Source organism: Leptonychotes weddellii, chromosome 6 (genome assembly GCF_054177405.1).
Source record: "Leptonychotes weddellii isolate Sample4059 chromosome 6, ASM5417740v2, whole genome shotgun sequence".
Taxonomy (NCBI): Eukaryota; Metazoa; Chordata; class Mammalia; order Carnivora; family Phocidae; genus Leptonychotes; species Leptonychotes weddellii.
Window position 1 is genome coordinate 10846273 of NC_138374.1, and position 18249 is coordinate 10864521.

General features: G+C 50.1%; 1 protein-coding gene across 4 annotated transcripts in view; it reads left to right on the forward strand.

Moving 5' to 3' along the window:
• Positions 1-18249, forward strand: part of SFXN4 (sideroflexin 4) — an 83704-nt gene that overhangs the window by 56937 nt on the left and 8518 nt on the right. The window contains exons 2-14 of one of the 4 annotated variants that reach the window (XM_081823418.1): positions 2596-2650; positions 3944-4009; positions 5706-5780; positions 7129-7155; positions 7242-7296; positions 9830-9855; positions 10573-10626; positions 10714-10770; positions 10895-10960; positions 11728-11800; positions 12661-12776; positions 16065-16150; positions 17787-17904. In XM_081823418.1, the coding sequence (XP_081679544.1) occupies positions 2612-2650; positions 3944-4009; positions 5706-5780; positions 7129-7155; positions 7242-7296; positions 9830-9855; positions 10573-10626; positions 10714-10770; positions 10895-10960; positions 11728-11800; positions 12661-12776; positions 16065-16150; positions 17787-17904 (858 nt within the window). In that variant the 5' untranslated portion in view covers positions 2596-2611. Of the gene's footprint in view, positions 1-2505; positions 2651-3943; positions 4010-5705; positions 5781-7128; positions 7156-7241; positions 7297-9829; positions 9856-10572; positions 10627-10713; positions 10771-10894; positions 10961-11727; positions 11801-12660; positions 12777-16064; positions 16151-17786; positions 17905-18249 lie in introns of those variants that run through there. The other 3 variants (XM_081823419.1, XM_081823417.1, XM_081823420.1) reach the window with 3 other exon arrangements.

Below are 18249 nucleotides of genomic sequence, written 5' to 3' on the forward strand. Positions count from 1 at the left end.
TGCATGTTTCTTGTCCCTGAGATTAATATAGTTATTTTACTTACTTGTTAGCTGACATAGGGTCTACATACAATTCCAGATATTGATTGGGTGTAATTATAAAGGATATTTATCGAGTCTGGGAATTGCATTTTGAAATCATTGTAATTTTCTTTTCTGAAATGCTCAATGTAAAGTACATAATAAACATTTTAAAGTATCTGCATGTTCTCTCTCTCTCATTCTCACTTTCTCAAATAAATGGATAAATCTTTAAAAAAAAAAAAAAGGGGGCACCTGGGTGGCTCAGTTGGTTGAGCGACTGCCTTCGGCTCAGGTCATGATCCTGGAGTCCCTGGATCGAGTCCCTGCTCGGCGGGGAGCCTGCTTCTCCCTCTAACCCTCCCCCCGTCATGTACTCTCTCTCTCTCTCTCATTCTCACTTTCTCAAATAAATGGATAAATCTTTAAAAAAAAAAAGTATCTGCATGTTTAATACCATTAATTGTTGGTTCAGCTTATATTATGGGGCTGTAGTTTTCCTTCTGATTGTATCAACCAACATTTGTGGAGCATTTAACTCGGGGCCCACAAAAGTGAGTAAGATGCTGGCTCTACACCCAAAGAACTCCGGTTCCGGCAAGAGAGAGATGAAGCATTTATTCGTTATTGTGGTAAATCCTGAGTGCTTGCCACATGTTAGGTGCTGTTTTGCAGGCACAAGGGTGAACCAAAAAAAGACAACCCCCTTCCTTCATGCAGTTACATTCTAGAGGGGGAAAGCCAATAAATAACAATAAAAATACATAGAATGTTTGGAAGGAAAACTGGAGCAAGGGCTAGAGCAGAGAATTGAACAAGCCAAGGACTTTGGATTCTCACTAAGATGGAAAATGTAAGGAAGGTTTTGACAAGAGTCACATCAACTTGTTCTAGGAGGATCACTGTGGCTCCTTTGTTAAGACTAGACCATAAGGGTCCTGAGAAGAGAAGCTGAGTTGGATTTGTGACATACTTGAGGGTAGAGCCAACAGGATAATACCGGTGTGCTAAAAGGACGGCACAATGGATGCATCCCTGGGGCATAAGGGGAACACTGAGGAGGGGCACCTCACCCAGCTATGGGTGTGCGGAAGAACTTCCTGGAAAAGGAGATGAACTCTTGAGGCTATAGAAAAGTGAGCCAGGTGGGCTGAGTAAAAGAAGCTGTCAAGTTACATTGGCCTGAAGAAAACATGAGCTGGTTTCGTGTCCCTGGAGGAGAAGGCAAGGCAAGGGATGGAATAGGCCAGTGGGCTATTAAAGACCCCAACAGCATTTCCAATGGACCCAGTGTCATATTAGGACTTTCACATGTTTTAACTCATTTGATTCTCAACAAAACCTTAAAATGGGTATAATTATTGTCCTCATTTTACAAATGAGTAAATAGACCCACTTACATTGACTGGACCAGGACCATCCAACTAAGTAATCGGTGGTGCTGGGTCCTCAACCCAAGACTCATGAGGACCCCTGAACTCCTTAAACATCCAGGAAGGTACATTCAACAAACACCCATAACCCCCACCCACCATAGTGCAGGGCCAGCGGGCTAGGGGAGGCAATCCCAGGAGGAAGGCAGGTGCATTTTTTTTCTACAACCAGCCCCTACTCTATCTGGTATTCAAAGGAACTGGATCTGCCCCAGTGCAGCATTGTGTGTGGTGACCCCATCACAGGCCAACGCAGGGCCCCACACTTGGAAGGGACCCGGGCCTGGTTTAATTCTCTGATACTGACTTTTTTAAATTACCTTTTTTTTTTTTTTAAAAGGTTTATTTCTTTAGAGAGCACAATCGGGAGGGGCAGAAGGAAAGGGAGAGAATCTAAGCGGACCACACTGGGCGTAGTCAGGGGCAGGGCTTGGTCACTCCACCCTGAGATCAGGACCTGAGCGAAACCAAGAGTTGGAGGCTTAACCCACTGCACAACCCAGGGGCCCTTAAATTCTCAATCTTTTAAATAAGGGGCACCACATTTTCAAATTTCACCGTGAAAATTAAGTAGCCAGCCCTGACTATCCCCAGTGCCCTCCACACTGGACTTAAAGGGCAATTGAAGATTCTCCACCATAATGTCCAAGAGGTTGGTGCCCCTGTCACGTGGGTAAGATGCAGGGCCTTCTCAGTAGGTACTAGGATACGAGGATTCCCATACGTGACCGCCCCCCGCCCCCAGGCTGGAAGCGGCCCGGCTACCCTAACGCGTAGATAAGGCTGGGAAGACTTGGTCGGTGGGAGGGTGGGCAGGCTCACGGGGACGGAGGGCGCACGGGGACCGGAGCGGGGGTGGAGGCGTGGGATCTGGGGCGCTGGCGCGTGGTGACAGCGAGCAGCGGGAGTTCGGAGACGGGGCAGCGGGAACATCAGGCGGCCGAGGCCAGGGCGCTGGCACACGACGACACCGCGCCGCGGGCGCGCCAGGAACCCGGCGGCGGGAACAGGGGACGCGCGCGCGCCCGGGGCGGGGCACGCTGCCCGGCTCCTCCTCCGCGCCTGGCCTGGCCTGGCCGCCGCTGCCTCTCCAAACACCGCACAGGTCCCAGGAAGCAGCGCCCGAGGAGGAGGAAGCGCAGCGGCGCGGCTCCCGCATGGAGCCCAACGTGCGCTTCTGGATCACCGAACGTCAAGTACGGCCTGGGCCCGGCGCGGCTGGGGGCGGGGTGGCCCTGGGCCCGGTGGAGTCACCGCGCGGAGTCGCCGGCTGGCCCGGGTGACCTTGGGCAGGCCACGTGGTCACACCACCCGCCTTCCCACCTCAGACCCCGGGAGGGGACGAAGGGGAAACCCAAGAGTGCAGGATGCCGACAGCCACGGCGGTTACCGCGTGTCACCTCTGCCCCGGGCCTGGCTAGCGAGGGTCGCCACAAGGTCGCCCTGCCCTGGGGAGTCAGCCCCCCCGACCCCCGCGGGTGTCGGCCCTCTGCTGCCTGAGCTGTTGCTGAGCATCAGGTTGGAAAGGAACAGGTGCTCCCAGGAGCCCCCAGCCTCGCAAGCTCGGTAGGCTCAGCCACTCAAACGACGCGGGGCCTGTGGGCAGCCGGCGAGGACAGGAAGTCGCTCCGGCCCCGCCTCCAGGCGGGGACTGGACGGCGCTGCCCAATGGCAATGTGATGGGAGCCATATAGGTCATTTAAAATTTTCTAGTAACCACATTCAGGAGGGTAAAAAGAAACAGCTGAAATTAATTTTAATGTATTTAGCCCAACAAATATAAAATACTAACATTTCAACACATAATCGATATAAAAATTACTAGTGAGATATTTACATGCTTTTTTTTCCTAGAAAGTCTTTGAAATCTGGTGTATATTTTACACATACAGCATACTTCAGTTTGGCCTGGCCACATTTCAAGGGCTCCATAGCCACATGGAGCTAACTGGACAGTATAATTCTAGGGTGTTCTCTTTCAGCCTTACCTAAAGTAGGGCCCAGCGGGGTTTTCTTAGGTGGGGAAGTTGAAAGGGACAGGGAGCTCATGCCTCCTCCACGTGTGAACCGAGCAACCTTTACTGAGGCCTCGCTGGGGGTGTCCGGTTCTTTATGACTCAAGTTAATCCTTGTAACAAGGATGAGGGTAAAGAAACAAATTCTAAGACTCTTCTAGGTAGTTGGTTCAAGGTCATTTGTGGGATGTGGACTAGGCCCATTTGACCCCAAAGTCTGGGCTTTTAACCTTCAAGAGTAATTTGGTATGGAAGTGGTTAAGAGCACATGCTACTGAGTCCTTTCCTGGCTGGGTTTCCATGGGTACGTTCATGAGCTTTTCTGTGCCTGTTTCCTCACCTGTAAGATCCCGGGGATGTCCCGAAGATTCCAGGAGCTGCTTTGGTTAGAAGGCCCTGTTAGGGTCTCATATCTTTTTTGTTGTTGTTGTTCCTGCCACCATTAACCTCTCTGGTGCTCTTTTCCCTCTTAAGTCTTTTATTCAGAGATTTCTTCAGTGGACAGAATTGTTGGATCCTACAAATTTGGTTGTTTCAATTGTAAGTATTTCCTTGTTTTTGGAAATAAGACATTTTACATTTTATTCTGAAATGTGAAGGCTGCGTCCCTTTGAAAGCAGTTGAAACAGAATCCATATATATTGTTTTTATTCCTTCCGAATGAGCTTGTTAGACTGGAAGGTTTATAAACAAAAGCAGACAGATAACACCAGGGTTGGTACTGCCATATCAGAAGGGATCAAAATAAGTCCCTGGTAATAGGATAGACGGACAAAGGTGGTCACCGGCCTAGACCTAGGGTGCTAAAGGAGGGGTGCGGCAGGAAACTGGGGGAGAGTGTTGAGGCAAGGCCAGACAGAGGGGACTGTAAGCAAAGCCCAGGGGAGAGAGCAGGTCGTCTAGTCGGTGGGGCTTTTAATACAGGGAAGCAGGCAGGTCCTCAAGGGCCTTGTGTGTCCTTCAGATGGGAGGGGTTTGCATTTGGCCTACAGGGCGAGGTGGTGAGGTTTGTGTTCCAGAGGGTCTCTTTGGTCACCAGGTGGTGAGTAATGAGGGTTTGAACCAGGTGTGGCCGAGGGCTCAAGAGGAGGAGATACCGTATCAGCAGCAATAATCCTTCAGGGCTGGACCCACAGGGACACTCCCATCCTTGTGCTCAAGATGTTCCGTGCAGCCTTGTTTTTTAAAAAACAACCTGAATCCCCGTCAGTAGGGAAATAGAGAAACAAATGTGGTATATTCATACAGTGGAATACTAATAAAAGTTAAAAGTGATGATCTAGTTATCAATGTACAATATTAAGTGGAAACTATATATGATGCTAAATGGAAAACATGTCTACAGTGTTTAATGGAAAAAGCAGGATGCGTAAAGTACATTTATGCAAATTCCAATATAAAGACCCAGTACTACATCTTTGTTATAGATACATGTATTCGTGTATATATAAGTATTAAAAAGTGGACTAGAAGTTAATACCTTGAACTCATAATAGTGGTTATCTCTGATAGAATGGGGAGACACGAAACTGGGGGTGACGGCTTTTGGGGAAAAAAAATTGGAAGCAAATATGACTGAATGTTTACTGTTGTTAATTCTGGATGAGGGGATTATGAGTATGTACTCATTTCATTGTCTTTTCTGTATTTAATTCTTTTTTCTCAAATTAAGAAAAAAATGAAGAGGGGCGCCTGGGTGGCTCAGTCGTTAAGCATCTGCCTTCGGCTCAGGTCATAATCCCAGGGTCCTGGGATCGAGTCCCACATTGGGCTCCCTGCTCTGCAGGAATCCTGCTTCTCCCTCTCCCACTCCCCTCGTTTGTGTTCCTGCTCTCGCTATCTCTCTCTCTGTCGAATAAATAAATAAAATATTTCAAAAAAAAAAAATGAAGAGAGGAAGTCAGCCCAAATGGATCAGATGTGGGAGAGAGAGAGAGGAGGGACTTCTAGGTTTCTAACTTACAGAGCCAGGCAGATGGTGGGAGCACTCACAGAGACAGCTGACATCAGCTGTCTGGGGGGAGGGGGAGGTGGCAGCCACCCGTGGGTCAAGCTGCTGGAGCTCTAAGTCTGAGTGACACACAGCACTATCCTCATGGAAACTCTCAGGCAATAGAGAACCTTGGCTACGAGTTGCACTGAAATCAGGTGTGAATGAGCATGTGATTCCTAAATAATTTGGACAAATCTAAATCAGGTTGAGATCATTGCTTGATTTCTTTCTATCTGATTATAGGAAAAAATAGAAAAATCAAGGCAACTATTGTTAACAAATGAAGATGCGTCCATACGTGACTTGGAGGACCAAAGGGTATGTTTCGTGTGCTGGGTTCAAGGTTGGATGTGGTTGCCTTCAGGAGATTTCTCCTTGCATGGTCTGAAATCAGGTGGAGTTTGGTCATCGTAAACACCGCCCAGGGGATCTGCTTTTCAAAACTGGGTTAGTTTTTTTTAGATGTAATTAGAATTCGTTCTCATAAACCAGATTACTAGTAGGAGGAACTAGTATTAAGGACGAAAAAAAAATCCTAGGGTTCTTCCTATGCTCAGATACTAGTGGGGATTCTCTGTGGCTGATCCCTGCAGCCCATGGCAAACTCCAGAATTCAGGCAGGCCTCTGAAATCAGAATCTGTTTCCCATTAGAGGCAGTGTTCCGGGTCAGGGTTACATTCCTGCCCCAAGACTTAAACCAAGTATTTGTTATCTATCTTGCTGTATATGGGGCTTTCCAGAGCCCACAAATACCAGTTCCGTGAGGGAGCCTGTGGAAAGTGCACATATTTATGTTGGTTTGATGTTTTTTTTAAGAACTTTATGGGGCCTCTGGGCTCACAGCCTAGCTCTGAGGCAGGTGCCTTGGCTAATGGCGTGGTGTGTCACCTGCAGACAACCTGCTCTTCTCTGAGCCAGGGGCAGCCTGGATTTAGGGACTCACCCGAGGGCTAAGTTAGGTGTTGGTCTTGAACTCTCTCCAAGGTAAGAGACTGAGGACTTTTTGGGGCACCTGGGTGGTTCAGTTGGTTAAGCGTCTGCCTTTGGCTCGGGTCATGGTCCCAGGGTCCTGGGATTGAGCCCCGCATCAGGCTCCCTGCTCATCGGTGGCCTGCTTCTCCCTCTCCCTCTGCCTGCTGCTCCCCCTGCTTGTGCTTTCTCTCTCTGATAAATAAATAAATAAAATCTTTGAAAAAGAGAGACTGAGGACTTTTTAATGTTCTGGTCATTCTCTTTCTGTGGGTCATCTCATTGCTTATTGTCAGTTCATTTGTTTGTTTGATTCATTTGCTTCATTTATTTTGACTTTTCAATCTGTGTGGCACTGAACAGTTCTGGTTGTCACTTTTTTTTTTTTAAGATTTTATTTATTTGACAGACACAGCAAAAGAGGGAACACAAGCAGGGGAGTGGGAGAGGGAGAAGCAGGCTCTCCGCCGAGCGGGGAGCCTGATGCGGGGCTCGATCCCAGGACCCCGGGATCATGACCTGAGCCGAAGGCAGATGTTTAACGACTGAGCCACCCAGGCGCCCCTGGTCTTCACTCTTGAAAAGGCAGAGTGAAGATGGCACCAGAAATGAGACTGGAGAAGAGATGGGGTTTTTTTTTTTCTCTTTTGCTGCCAATTTACCTTTAAAAGCTGTTGCTTGTTTTTCTCTTTTCAGGTAAAAGACGCTTGGAAGAGAAGTCTCGTAAGTTTCAGCCCTTTCCTAATTTTTAGCCCCCTACGAAAACAAAGCCGAACATCAGACTAACCTTTGTGTTTACCTTTGCAAAGTCAACCGTGCATCCTGACAACAGCAAACTGATTCCCGTTCCTTTTCGACCTGCAGGTGAGCTGATTCTAATTTTCAGAAATGGGTTGGGAAAACATGGTTTGTTTGTAACAGTTCAGAAAGTCTGCCTGCCTTTTTTTTTTTTTTTCCTGGAAGGATTTCTGAGTGTGAGTCTGGAAACCACAGCTTAAAAAGGAGGTTTGCATCAGAGTCTGGGTTTGATAGTGGAAAAGAGTAGGTTTGGGACCCAGAGCTGCGTCCAGTCCTGTGGAAAGATCTGGGGAGTTGGGGGTGAGGGCACAGGCCTGGGTCTGAAACCTGCTTTGCTCTGTCATCTCCCAAGAAACACACCATCATTTCGTTGATGGTTCCAGAACTTGTAACTCATAAGTATTTTGGATTCCACGTAGTATTCTCTCTTAACTATGATGAGGGGAGGGGTGCCTGGGTGGCTCAGTCGGTTAAGCATCTGCCTTCAGCTCAGGTCATGATCCCGGGGTCCTGGGATCGAGCCCCACGTTGGGCTCCCCGCTCAGTGGGAGCCTGCTTCTCCCTCTCTCTGCTGCTCCCCCTGCTTGTGTTCTCTCTCTCTCTGTCAAATAAATAACTAAAAATCTTAAACTATGATGAGGGGAATAAAACCCATGATTGTACAGGGCCCTTTTAACTATGAAGTTCTCTCGGTTATAAACAAGAAACTGGAAACAAGATGAATATCCAACAATTCAGACTATAGTTAAATAATTCATTAAAAAGATTGACGTACATCCTGTGTGCCAATGTGGAAGAGTGGATCTCCAGGAACTAGTATTAAGGAGAAAAAAGGCAAAGTATAAAACAGCATATAGTGGTCCTCTTTGTGTGAATAAGTATCGTGAGCACAAGAGAGTGTGGGCGTTTGCATCTATCCTGATAGACGTCATGAAGGAAAAACACTTGTTTCTCCTCTCGATGCTTCACTTTTCTTTTTAAGCCTATCCATGTGAGTTGGCATTTTTTTAACTTTATTTATTATTTTTAGTAATCTCTACACCCAGAGTGAGGCTCAAACTCACAACCTCCGAGATCAAGAGTTGCATGCTCTACTGACCGAGCCAACCAGGTGCCCCTGAGGTTTCACTTCTGATACCAGATGTGCAGGCTTTTCCCACCCCCTTCAATTCTGTGACCCCAGCAGCGTGTCCTACAGTTTTAATGCAGTTCTGACACTGTCGACCTGGAGGTGGCCGCAGACCCCCCAGGTGAAGGGCTCAGTCCCACAAGACCACCCCCACTTCCAGCGCCAATTGAAAGTCCAGATTCTCTCCTGTACTTCTGACCAACCGGCTATAAATTGGAGGTTCTCACACCTCCCTCCTTGGGTTTGAAATTGCTAGAATGGCTCACAGAACTCGGGGAGACAGTTCACTTACTAGGTTCCTGGTTTATTATTAAAGGGAACAGATGGAAGAGATGCACAGGGCAAGGGAGGCTGGGGAGGACGGAGTTTCCACACCATCTCCAGCACCGCACATGCTCAGCAAGCCAGAAACGCTGTGAGAGTGGAGGCTTTATTAGTATGGTTGACTAAATCCTTGGCCACTGTGACTAGCCCTGCCTCCAGCCCCTTTCCCCGCCCAAGGTGGAGGCAGCGGGTGGGGCTGGAAGGTCCAACCCCCTCATCCCCCAGCTGGTTCCCCTGGCAACCAGCCCCCTCCTCGGAGGCTTTCCAAAAGTCCCCTTATTTTATTTTAAGATTTTATTTATTTATTTGACAGAGAGAGACACAGCGAGAGAGGGAACACAAGCAGGGGGAGTGGGAGAGGGAGAAGCAGGCTTCCCGCCAAGCGGGGAGCCTGATGCGGGGCTCAATCCCAGGACCCTGGGATCATGACCTGAGCCGAAGGCAGACACTTAACGACTGAGCCACCCAGGCACCCGCAAAAGTCCCCTTATTAACATCAACTCGGGGCGCCTGGGTGGCTCAGTGGTTATGCGTCAGCTCGGGTCATGATCCCAGGGTCCTGGGAATGAGCCCCGCATGGGGCTTCCTGCTCAGGGGGAGCCTGCTTCTCCCTCTCCCACTCCCCCTGCTTGTGTTCCCTCTCTCGATGTGTGTCTCTTCAAATAAATAAATCTACCTTTAAAAAAAAAAAATCAACTCAGGCGAGGTGGAAAGGGGCTTGCTAGGGTAAAAAAGACACCCATTTCACCTTTTTATTGCTGTTCTCAGGAAACTCCAAGGGTTTTAGGCTCTCTGTGCTAAGACCAGGGATGAAGAGCAAATCCAGGTTTCTTCTTATAAACGACAGTATCACAAATGTGCTAAGTTCCTGGGGAGGATGAACAGGTTAACCGCTTGCCTCCAGTGAGAGGGACTGGAAGGCCGGAGGGTGCCTCGTTAGGTCTTTCTGGACGGTGCTGACTGAAATGCTAGCTGCATGCACATAGTTATTATTAGGAAAAATAAAAGAATGAGTACAGACTGTCCTTTGGCATCCGTGCCTTCAGGCTGCCAGAGGGAAGGTTCTTGGGTGGGCGACTCCCCTTTTTGGCCTCTTCCCTGCACCTGGGCAGCAACGGTCACCGATCCTCTTCTCTTCTTTGCCAGCTCTCCTACCTTTCACGGCGCCCATGGTGAGTCAGCCTGAGACCCCAGGTGTAGGAAGATGTTGCTCATCTCCTAACCTCAGTGGTTTGTGATCTCCAGCTCTGGACCCCTATCCCGCCATGGCCTGGTAGATGGCTGTGGATTCCCCACCTCTGACCCTTGTCTGCTACTCACTGGCCTTCACCCCGCCCTCACACTTACCCAGTCAGGCGCCTCTCGAAGGTCCCAGTGTCACAAGGTTATCCTTTCTTGGGATGCCTCAGGTGCGCAGAGCACTTCCGAGGAGATGGACGACAGGCTCCCTGCCTCAAACACACAGAATAGTCCATTACCTTCTCTCCCTTAACCTTCCTCCCCCATACACGCCCTCACCTGGGACCTGGAACTGCCCCCCAACGAGGCGGTCCCACCTTGACTCTCATGAGGTGCTCTCCCAAAGGGACAGCCTTCCTCTGTCACTTCCTCCACACCTGCCCTGTGTCTGTGTCCGCTCGTGAGTGCGTACTCCTCAGCTGCCCCGCCCTGCTGCATCTCACATCTTGGAAGCAGGGACCACTGAGACCGCCCCCCACGTGTCCTCAGTGTCCTGTGGGTGTTTGCTGAGCATTGCGCGCCACCGCCCGGTAGCCTCCTTGTCCCAGCGCCTGGGGAGAGTGGGGTGCTCAGCGCAGTGTCTCCCCTGGGAAGTTCTTTGCTCTCCCTCCCCTCCAAACACTTAAAACTCTGCTTTATTTTCTTAAAAGATATTTTTCTCGATGCTGTCAGTAAAGAGTCTGAAGTCCCTGATTTTACCTCAGGTAAAAACTATTTCTATTTCATGATTCCTGAGTTCTGTTGTGCTCGAATGACCGTAGTGTGTGATCTACGTGCCTGTCTGTCTGCAGATTTCCTTCTATACCTACACCACAGCGTTCAACATTGTCAATGGAAACGCAAGTTATGTGAGTATTATGAGGCCCAGGGGATACGCAATTCTGTGTTACTTTTGGAGTTTGTTTGTTTTAATAATCCTTCCTGGGTAAAACCGTGGTGTTTGCTGAATACATACTTTTGTTTCTTCCTTAGAATCGTCGCCTACATGAGAGTGTGTTACTAGGGACAGGAGTGATTGCCTCTTCCTCCTTTTTTGGAGTGGGTATTTTAAAAATCTATCAAATCTTTTTTATTCCTCAGAACAAAAGAAACTATTCTGAATTACAAATTTGTTTCAAGTTAAACTATTTAGAAAGTATGGCTAAGGCGCGCCTGGGTGGCTCAGTCGGTTAAGCATCTGCCTTCGGCCCAGGTCATGATCCCAGAGTCCTGGGATCAAGCCCTGCATCGGGCTCCCTGCTTAGCGGGGAGCCTGCTTCTCCCTCTCCCTCTGCTGCTCCCCCTGCTTGGGCTCTCTTTCTCTCTGTGTCAAATAAATAAATAAAATCTTTAAAGAAAAAAAGAAAGAAAGTATGGCTAAGACACAAGAAGGGAAATGGTCACCTATAATCCCATCACCCCCTAAGTAAGCATACGAGTACCCCAAGTCTCTAGGCATATACTTAGTATTCTTACCTTTTTAAAAAATTGACTTAGGCTACATAAACATGTTATACAAGTTGTGTGTTGCTTGGGATGTCAGGACACTGATCGTTAAAAATACAGACATTAGAGTCAGATAAGCCGGGGTTGGCCTCCCGGCTCAAACTCTTAGCAGCTCCGAGACTCCGGACAAGTTACCTCCCTAAGCCTCTGACGATCGGGCGAACACCTCAGTGTTGCAAGAATTAAAAAATAACACACAGAGCGCCTGCGGTGGCCTGACCTGGGATAGGAGCTAGGTTGACGCCAGGTCTGTGCTACTGAGTGTGTTCAGCTGACTTTGGGTTCTTTGCAATGACGAGTTTTCTCTCTTCTTCTTCTAGTTATTCCCTCGTTTGCTCCAGATGCGGCTGAATCACGTTCTGTTGAAAAAAGCCCTTCCCGTCATCATTCTCAGTAAGCAGGAAGCATGTAATCTTTGTGGTCCTTGAGTCTCCCTACATCTTGAGGGACAGCCCAGTCCCTTGGCCACATGGTGACTGTTGACAGCTGCTGTTTGCAGCTTCTTGGGGCCTCCAGGCCCACGTTAGGGCCTTGGTCTGAGAGGTGACCCTTGCTCTGTTGCTCTGCTTTCCACTGTCAAAGGGTGAACACGAGCCCGGGAATACAAACTCGCTCTAAAGACGGTGCCAGCCCTCTGCATGTTTAATTTCACTTCGTCCTGCCAAAAACGTGTGGGTAGCAATGTCATTATTCCATTTCCAGATAGGGAGGCTGAGGCAGGGGCACTTTACAGAACTGTCCTAGGGTCACACACGGAGTCGGCGGCAGCCTAGGGGGCTCCAGCCTGGTGGGCCGACTCCGGTGGAAGTGACAGAGATACTAGCCAACTGTTTGAAGTTTGCCAGCCTGCAAGGTCACTAGTTCACACTCCAGATTTGAGTTTGGAAATCGTAACAGTTTGAAGACTTGGCAGAATGATCTCAGTGGTAAAATCGGGGAGAATGTTACAGAACCCTGGTCAGACCAGCTAAAGCAAAGAGGGGGGCCGTATTTCAAGGACCCAGGGATTTGTACTGGAATCCCGTCGGGGGGCTGGAGCCTGGCCGGACCCAGGACCCAGGACTAGGAGGCCAGCGGTTCTGACCCAGCTCTGCAGCCCCCGGACGGAGCGAGATTGGCCAGCACATGCCGGCTGCCCACCTGAGGGTCGGGGCGGTGTAGCCATCAGAGAAAGATGCTTGACACCAGAAAAGATGTTCCTTCGCTGGACCAAACTCGCCCTCTGTTGCGCATTTTCTTCTTCACATACACAGCCCACATCAGTGCAATGAATGTTGTCGCAGTCCGAAGTCTTGAGCCCATTCGAGGCATTGAAGTCATGGACAAGGAAGGCAATGTCATGGGCTATTCCAGAAAAGCCGGGACAAAGGTAGGGGGACGCTATGGAGCCCTAGCTGGCTTGCCTTTTGGGGAGAGCATGGAGTTGTCTGTTTGAGAGCTGGGAACAAAGTCACGTCTCCCTTCAACCTTTCCCTATCCTGTTTTCCCTCATTATGCAGAGGGAGCAGTTTTACATTTTGCACCACGATGTTAAAAGATGGTGCATTAGTCTGGGTTCTCCAGAGAAACAGAACCAATAGGATATTGATTGATTGATTGATTGATTGATTGTAATTGGCTCATGCAATTGTAGGGCTCGTAGGCTAGTCAAGTGTTGGCCCCATCTGCAGGCTAGAAACTCAGGAGCCCACGCAGTGGTCTTCAGGCAGAATTTCTTCTTTGGGAAAACCTTCTAGATTTTGCTCTCAGGGTTTTCCAACTGATTAAATGAGGCCCATTCACACTATGGAAGGTAATCTTATTTGAAGTTAACTGATCGTAGATGTGAGTCACATCTACGTGGCATCACGGCAGTTCGTGTCTGATCAAATTCCTGGCTGCTCTCGCCAACCAGGTTGACACGTGTGACTGACCGCCGCCGATGGGCCTCCGCCAAATGCGAGCCTGTGTTGGCCGGAGGTCAGAAAAGATGGCTGCTCGTTCAGTCAGGAAATACATCATTGTTCGGCTCACAAAGCATATTCCACTAAACCCTGTCTGCGAGTCACAAAGCTGGATTATAAACTATCACATGTGTGCCACCAGATTCCTGCCAGACCATTTGTTCAGTGGCATGTCTGAAAATAGTGGCCACCTTCCTAAATGAATTACAGTAGAAACACAGTGATTACAGGTAACAAGGGGAGAAGTAGCTGCCAAAAAGAAAATAGCTCGCTTTTGAAATAAAGGTTTTGTGCCCAAGAGCCACCCTAATGAGACCTTTTTATTGAGAGAGAATTTACATACTATAAAATTCGCCCTTTGTGAGAGTATAGTTGGATGAATTTTAGTAAATGTAAGCAGTTACGCAGCTTTCACCACAGTCCAAATTTAGAACATATTCATCCTAAAAATTTCCCTCATGCCCACTGAGTCACCCCCTTCGCCCACCCCCGGCCCCAGAGAACACTGAGCTGCTTTATGTGTTCACAGTTTTGACTTTCCAGAAATTTCATGTAAGTGACTCGTACAAGTGTTTTTTGTGTCTGCCTCCTTTCACTTTGGAGGTTCATCCAGCTGTACTGTGTACCTACCAACAGTCTGTTGCTTTTTCCTGCCGAGCAGCGTTGCATGTATGGATGTACCGACCCCATTGCGTATCCCTTCCCCAGGCTGGGGGTATCTGGACTGTGTCCAGTCTGGGGCTGTTCTGCATAATGCTGCTCTGGACGTGCACAGGTCTTTATGTGGACGTCAGTTTGCGTTTCTCTGCAGCTCCCTTTACCTGCAGGGTGTTAGGGCTGCTGTGAACCGTGCACACAGCTGAAGAGAAGAGTGAGAGCAGGTGTTTAATCGGTGAGTAGCCCCGCGGCACGAGGCACCTGAGCAGGTGCTGTGTTAGGCTCGGCTCGGCCACGCCCTCAGCCGCTCGGCCACGCCCTCAGCCGCTCGGCCACGCCCTCAGCCGCAGGCTCACTTCTCTCTGGGAGGCCCGAGTGCTCAGCCTCCCAGGAGAGGCGGCCTCGGGCCCCGTGAGCTGTCTGGGTATCTAGTCCGCCTCTCCGGGAGGAACTTCATTTTCTGCATGAAGGCCAAGTTAGGGTAAAAGAAAGATTTGATGCTCTGCTTTTTTTTTTTTTCTGTTTTAAGTTTATCTTCCTCTGAAGAACAGAGTCTGCAACTGTGCGTAAGCATAAGCATTCTTTCATCATTTCCCTGTCACCAAACGGTCTATTGTCTTTGGCTAAAATTTCAGAAAGTACGCAACCAGCAATATCTGATTGTAATAGGGCACCTTTGATCAGATTGCGGGGGCCAATCTGTACTGTTTGCCCTTGGCTGGGCCCGGTGCCCCTCAGGACGGGTGGCCGGTTCGCACACAGGCGGACAGCCCCACTGAATCACACCACCCTCAGCAGCCACTTCTCTCTTCCTGAAGTGGAGCGATTTTATTTTATATTCCTGAAAGTTTATTTATTTATTTTAAAGATTTTATTCATTTATTTGAGATAGCGAGCGCCTGGGAGAGAGCCACACGACGGGGTGGGGGGGGCGCGCAGAGGGAGAGGGAGAAGCAGGCTTCCCGCTGAGCAGGGAGCCGGATGCGGGGCTCGATCCCAGGACCCGGAGATCATGAAGTCAAAGGCAGACGCTTCACCGACTGAGCCACCCAGGCGCCCCCTGAAAGTGTATTTTTTAAGAGCTACCCCCGTTGGCCCCTCTGTCCCCATGGGGAAAGGCGTTCCCTGCAGAGGAATCGGATGAGCTGAGCGTCAGTGTACGAAGCAGAGAGCAGGCTGCCGAGCTGGGGCGAGGAGCCCAGAAGGCAGGCTGTAGCCCCGTCCTAGGAAGCCAGAAGTGGAAAAGAGGGTTGGAAGGGGATGGTCGAGTGTGTGTGTGCCTGTTCATGTCGTGCACAGCAGTGCTGTATGGAGAGTTGTGACTTACCCAGGAGTTGGCTTCGGCAGTTAACATGCGAGTGTCACCTGTGGTCAGGATTTCCCTTGAGAGCCTCTCTTACATATTGCCCTTGAGTACGTGTGACCTTGTGCACATAACCCATATGGTCAATGACATGTTTAAATGCTCCATATGTAGAGTAGTGTGTATTATAGGACAGATGACAAAACGTTGCAAGCTACGCATGTTTGTGCGAAGTAAGATTTTATAACACACTTAGTGACACAAGCGAAAGGAGGGTGCATACAGGTGCATGGTCCGTGTGGGTGTGATGCCACACTGGTGCCCTCTGAGCTGGACTTCTGGAGGGTTCCTCCCCTCGAAGGGGTGAGCGTAACTGGGGAGCTGCTCGGGATCGGGAGGCCAGTGTCCGATTCCTGGACTGAAAGGAAAACACGCAGCAGTCCTCGGTGGCAAATCCAGCATTCCCCCCGAGGGGACGAGTTTTCTGTAAGCTGCCTTTGCTTGTACTTAGTGACGGGGTGGTTGGCAGACCGATGGGGAGACCACGGTGGAGTCCGCGGGAGGTAAATCCCGGCACCAAGCCCAGCCGTCCTCCAGCTCTGTGCCCGGAGGGGCTGTCTCCACCTCTCCACGCGCAGTATTTTTCTAAGTGAGAGAGGAGAGCTGCTGTTTGCTCATCTCTGTCTTGAGTGGCAGGATCCCTGGAAACGGTCCCACTCCATGTGCTAAGATGCTTCCCTTCCAATTCCGCTAGGCCGTTAAAGATACAGCAACATCCAGAGTAGTGCTGTTCGGGACCTCAGCTTTCATCCCTGAAGTCTTCTCGCACTTTTTTGTAAGGTAAGATGCACGCTCATCTCCCCAGGTAGGAACGAACATTTGACACTCAAAATCCTTACAAAACTTGTCAAACACTGAACCTGGTGGGAGGGATAGGAAGAAGTTTGTTCAGTTGCCTTCCCGCTAAACTCTCTCCGTGTGGAGCTTAGACAGTAGGATTGATTTGGGGCAGGCGTGGAAATCCAGAGGTGCACGTTCTTCAGCCCCGGTCTCTCACCCAGGCCCCGTCCTCAGCTGGCTCCGTGTCCCCGGGCACGGCCCCTTGGGTCTTGAATGCCGAGCTGAGGTGATTTGCAGGTTCTCCCAGCTCCGATGTGCTGTGAGGATTGCTCCGGCCGGTCTTCCCCCTTCATGGCAAGCGTGTGTTAAGTTAGCCTAAGTGGCCCAGATTTAGTGGACCATCATCCCTTTTGAGAAGCAAGAAGTGGCCAATTAGCAGGAAGGCCTGGGGACCAGCTGGTGTGAGAAACCCAACACGCAGTGGCTTAGGCCAGAAGGCAGATGTGTTGGTTTAGATCCTGGCTGTGGGCAGGGGGCCCACGTAGGCTGTGGTCGCCGAGCAGAAGCTCTACTCCTCCTCGTCTTCATGGTGTCAGCTTCCTCCGTCCTGCCACACTCTGGCCTCTTCGTGTTGCTGAGGGACATGACTGCCAACACCTCCCAGCTTATATCCTCCAAGCATCCTGGGGAGGGATGAAAAACACAGCAAACCCCAGCGAAGGCAGAGAATGTCTTCCACTCAGTTCCCAGACTCCCAGGGAAGGATTCCGTTGGCCCAGATGGGGTCACCTGAACCAATCCCTCCGTCCAGCATGGCGAGCTAGGAAGCCTTTGTTAGGACCCCGTAAGGATTGCATTTTCAAGAAATAGCAGCATGCTGTTTAGAGCCAAGTGTTACTTCCCGTGGTCCACCGGTTGGATGGGGGTGGAGACCTCTGCTGGCCCAGGCTCTTCCTGGACCACTCTGGCTGGGTCAGAGCTGGGGCGCCTTTGGAAGCTGGGGTCCTCCAGTCTGTCCCTTAGAGCCCACATCGAGGCACCGGCTACCTGGGGCGGAGAGATGGCGCTCGTTTCCCAGTGGCCCCCACAGCCACAACAGTGTCCATGCTGGAGTGACCTCGGGGGCTCTTCTGACTCAGCCCTTGCATCCTGCGTGTGAAGAAACCCAAGGCTCAGGACGGGGAAGGGACTCACCCAAGACACCTGGTCTATCGGTGCAGACCCCAGCCGGACCCGGGACCCTGGGTCTCTGACTCCCAGGCTGGGGTTCTTCGCATCTTCCCGCGCGGTCTCTCACGCCCTCAGAGGTCAGGGGCAGAATGTCCCATCGTGTCAGCGGAGCCCAGCATCTAGAACCTGGCCTCTCACTCTTGAGCCATGGGATTTTGGACTTAACCAGTCAGTGGCTGTGTCCTCGTTTGTGTGAAGGGGGTGATGATAGCACGAACCTCAAAGGGTTGTGGGGGATCAAATGGGCAGTGCCCGCCAAGTGCTTAACCGCGGGCCTGATGCACAGGCTGCTGGTATCTCATGTTTGTGGGTGAGGGGAACCAGGGCGTGGGCCTGCAGCTGCACGCCAGACCGTCCGAGCCGAGGGCCAGCCTCTAAAAATGCCTGGTAACCTTGTCTCTTACAGGACCCAGTTTTTCCGGCAATATCCATGGTCATTATGGACCTTCAAGCTGTCTTGTACTGTCTTAGTAATGGGACTGATGGTGCCGGTTTCTTTTAGTATATTCCCACAAATTGAACGGGTAAGTGCCCCCTATTCAAATTTCTCTCAAAAAAAAAAAACCTCAGAACCCTTTTTTTTTTTTTAAAGATGTTTTATTTATTTATTTGAGAGAGAGAGAATGAGAGAGAGTACATGAGAGGGGGGAGGGTCAGAGGGAGAAGCAGACTCCCCGCCAAGCAGGGAGCCCGACGCGGGACTCGATCCCGGGACTCCAGGATCATGACCTGAGCCGAAGGCAGTCGCTTAACCAACTGAGCCACCCAGGCGCCCCAAAACCCTTTTTCTTCTCCTCCTTGTAAGAGTAAGATAAATAATTCTAAAAAATCTGCAGTTTTCAAAAGTTATAAAAATAACTTGACTTAAT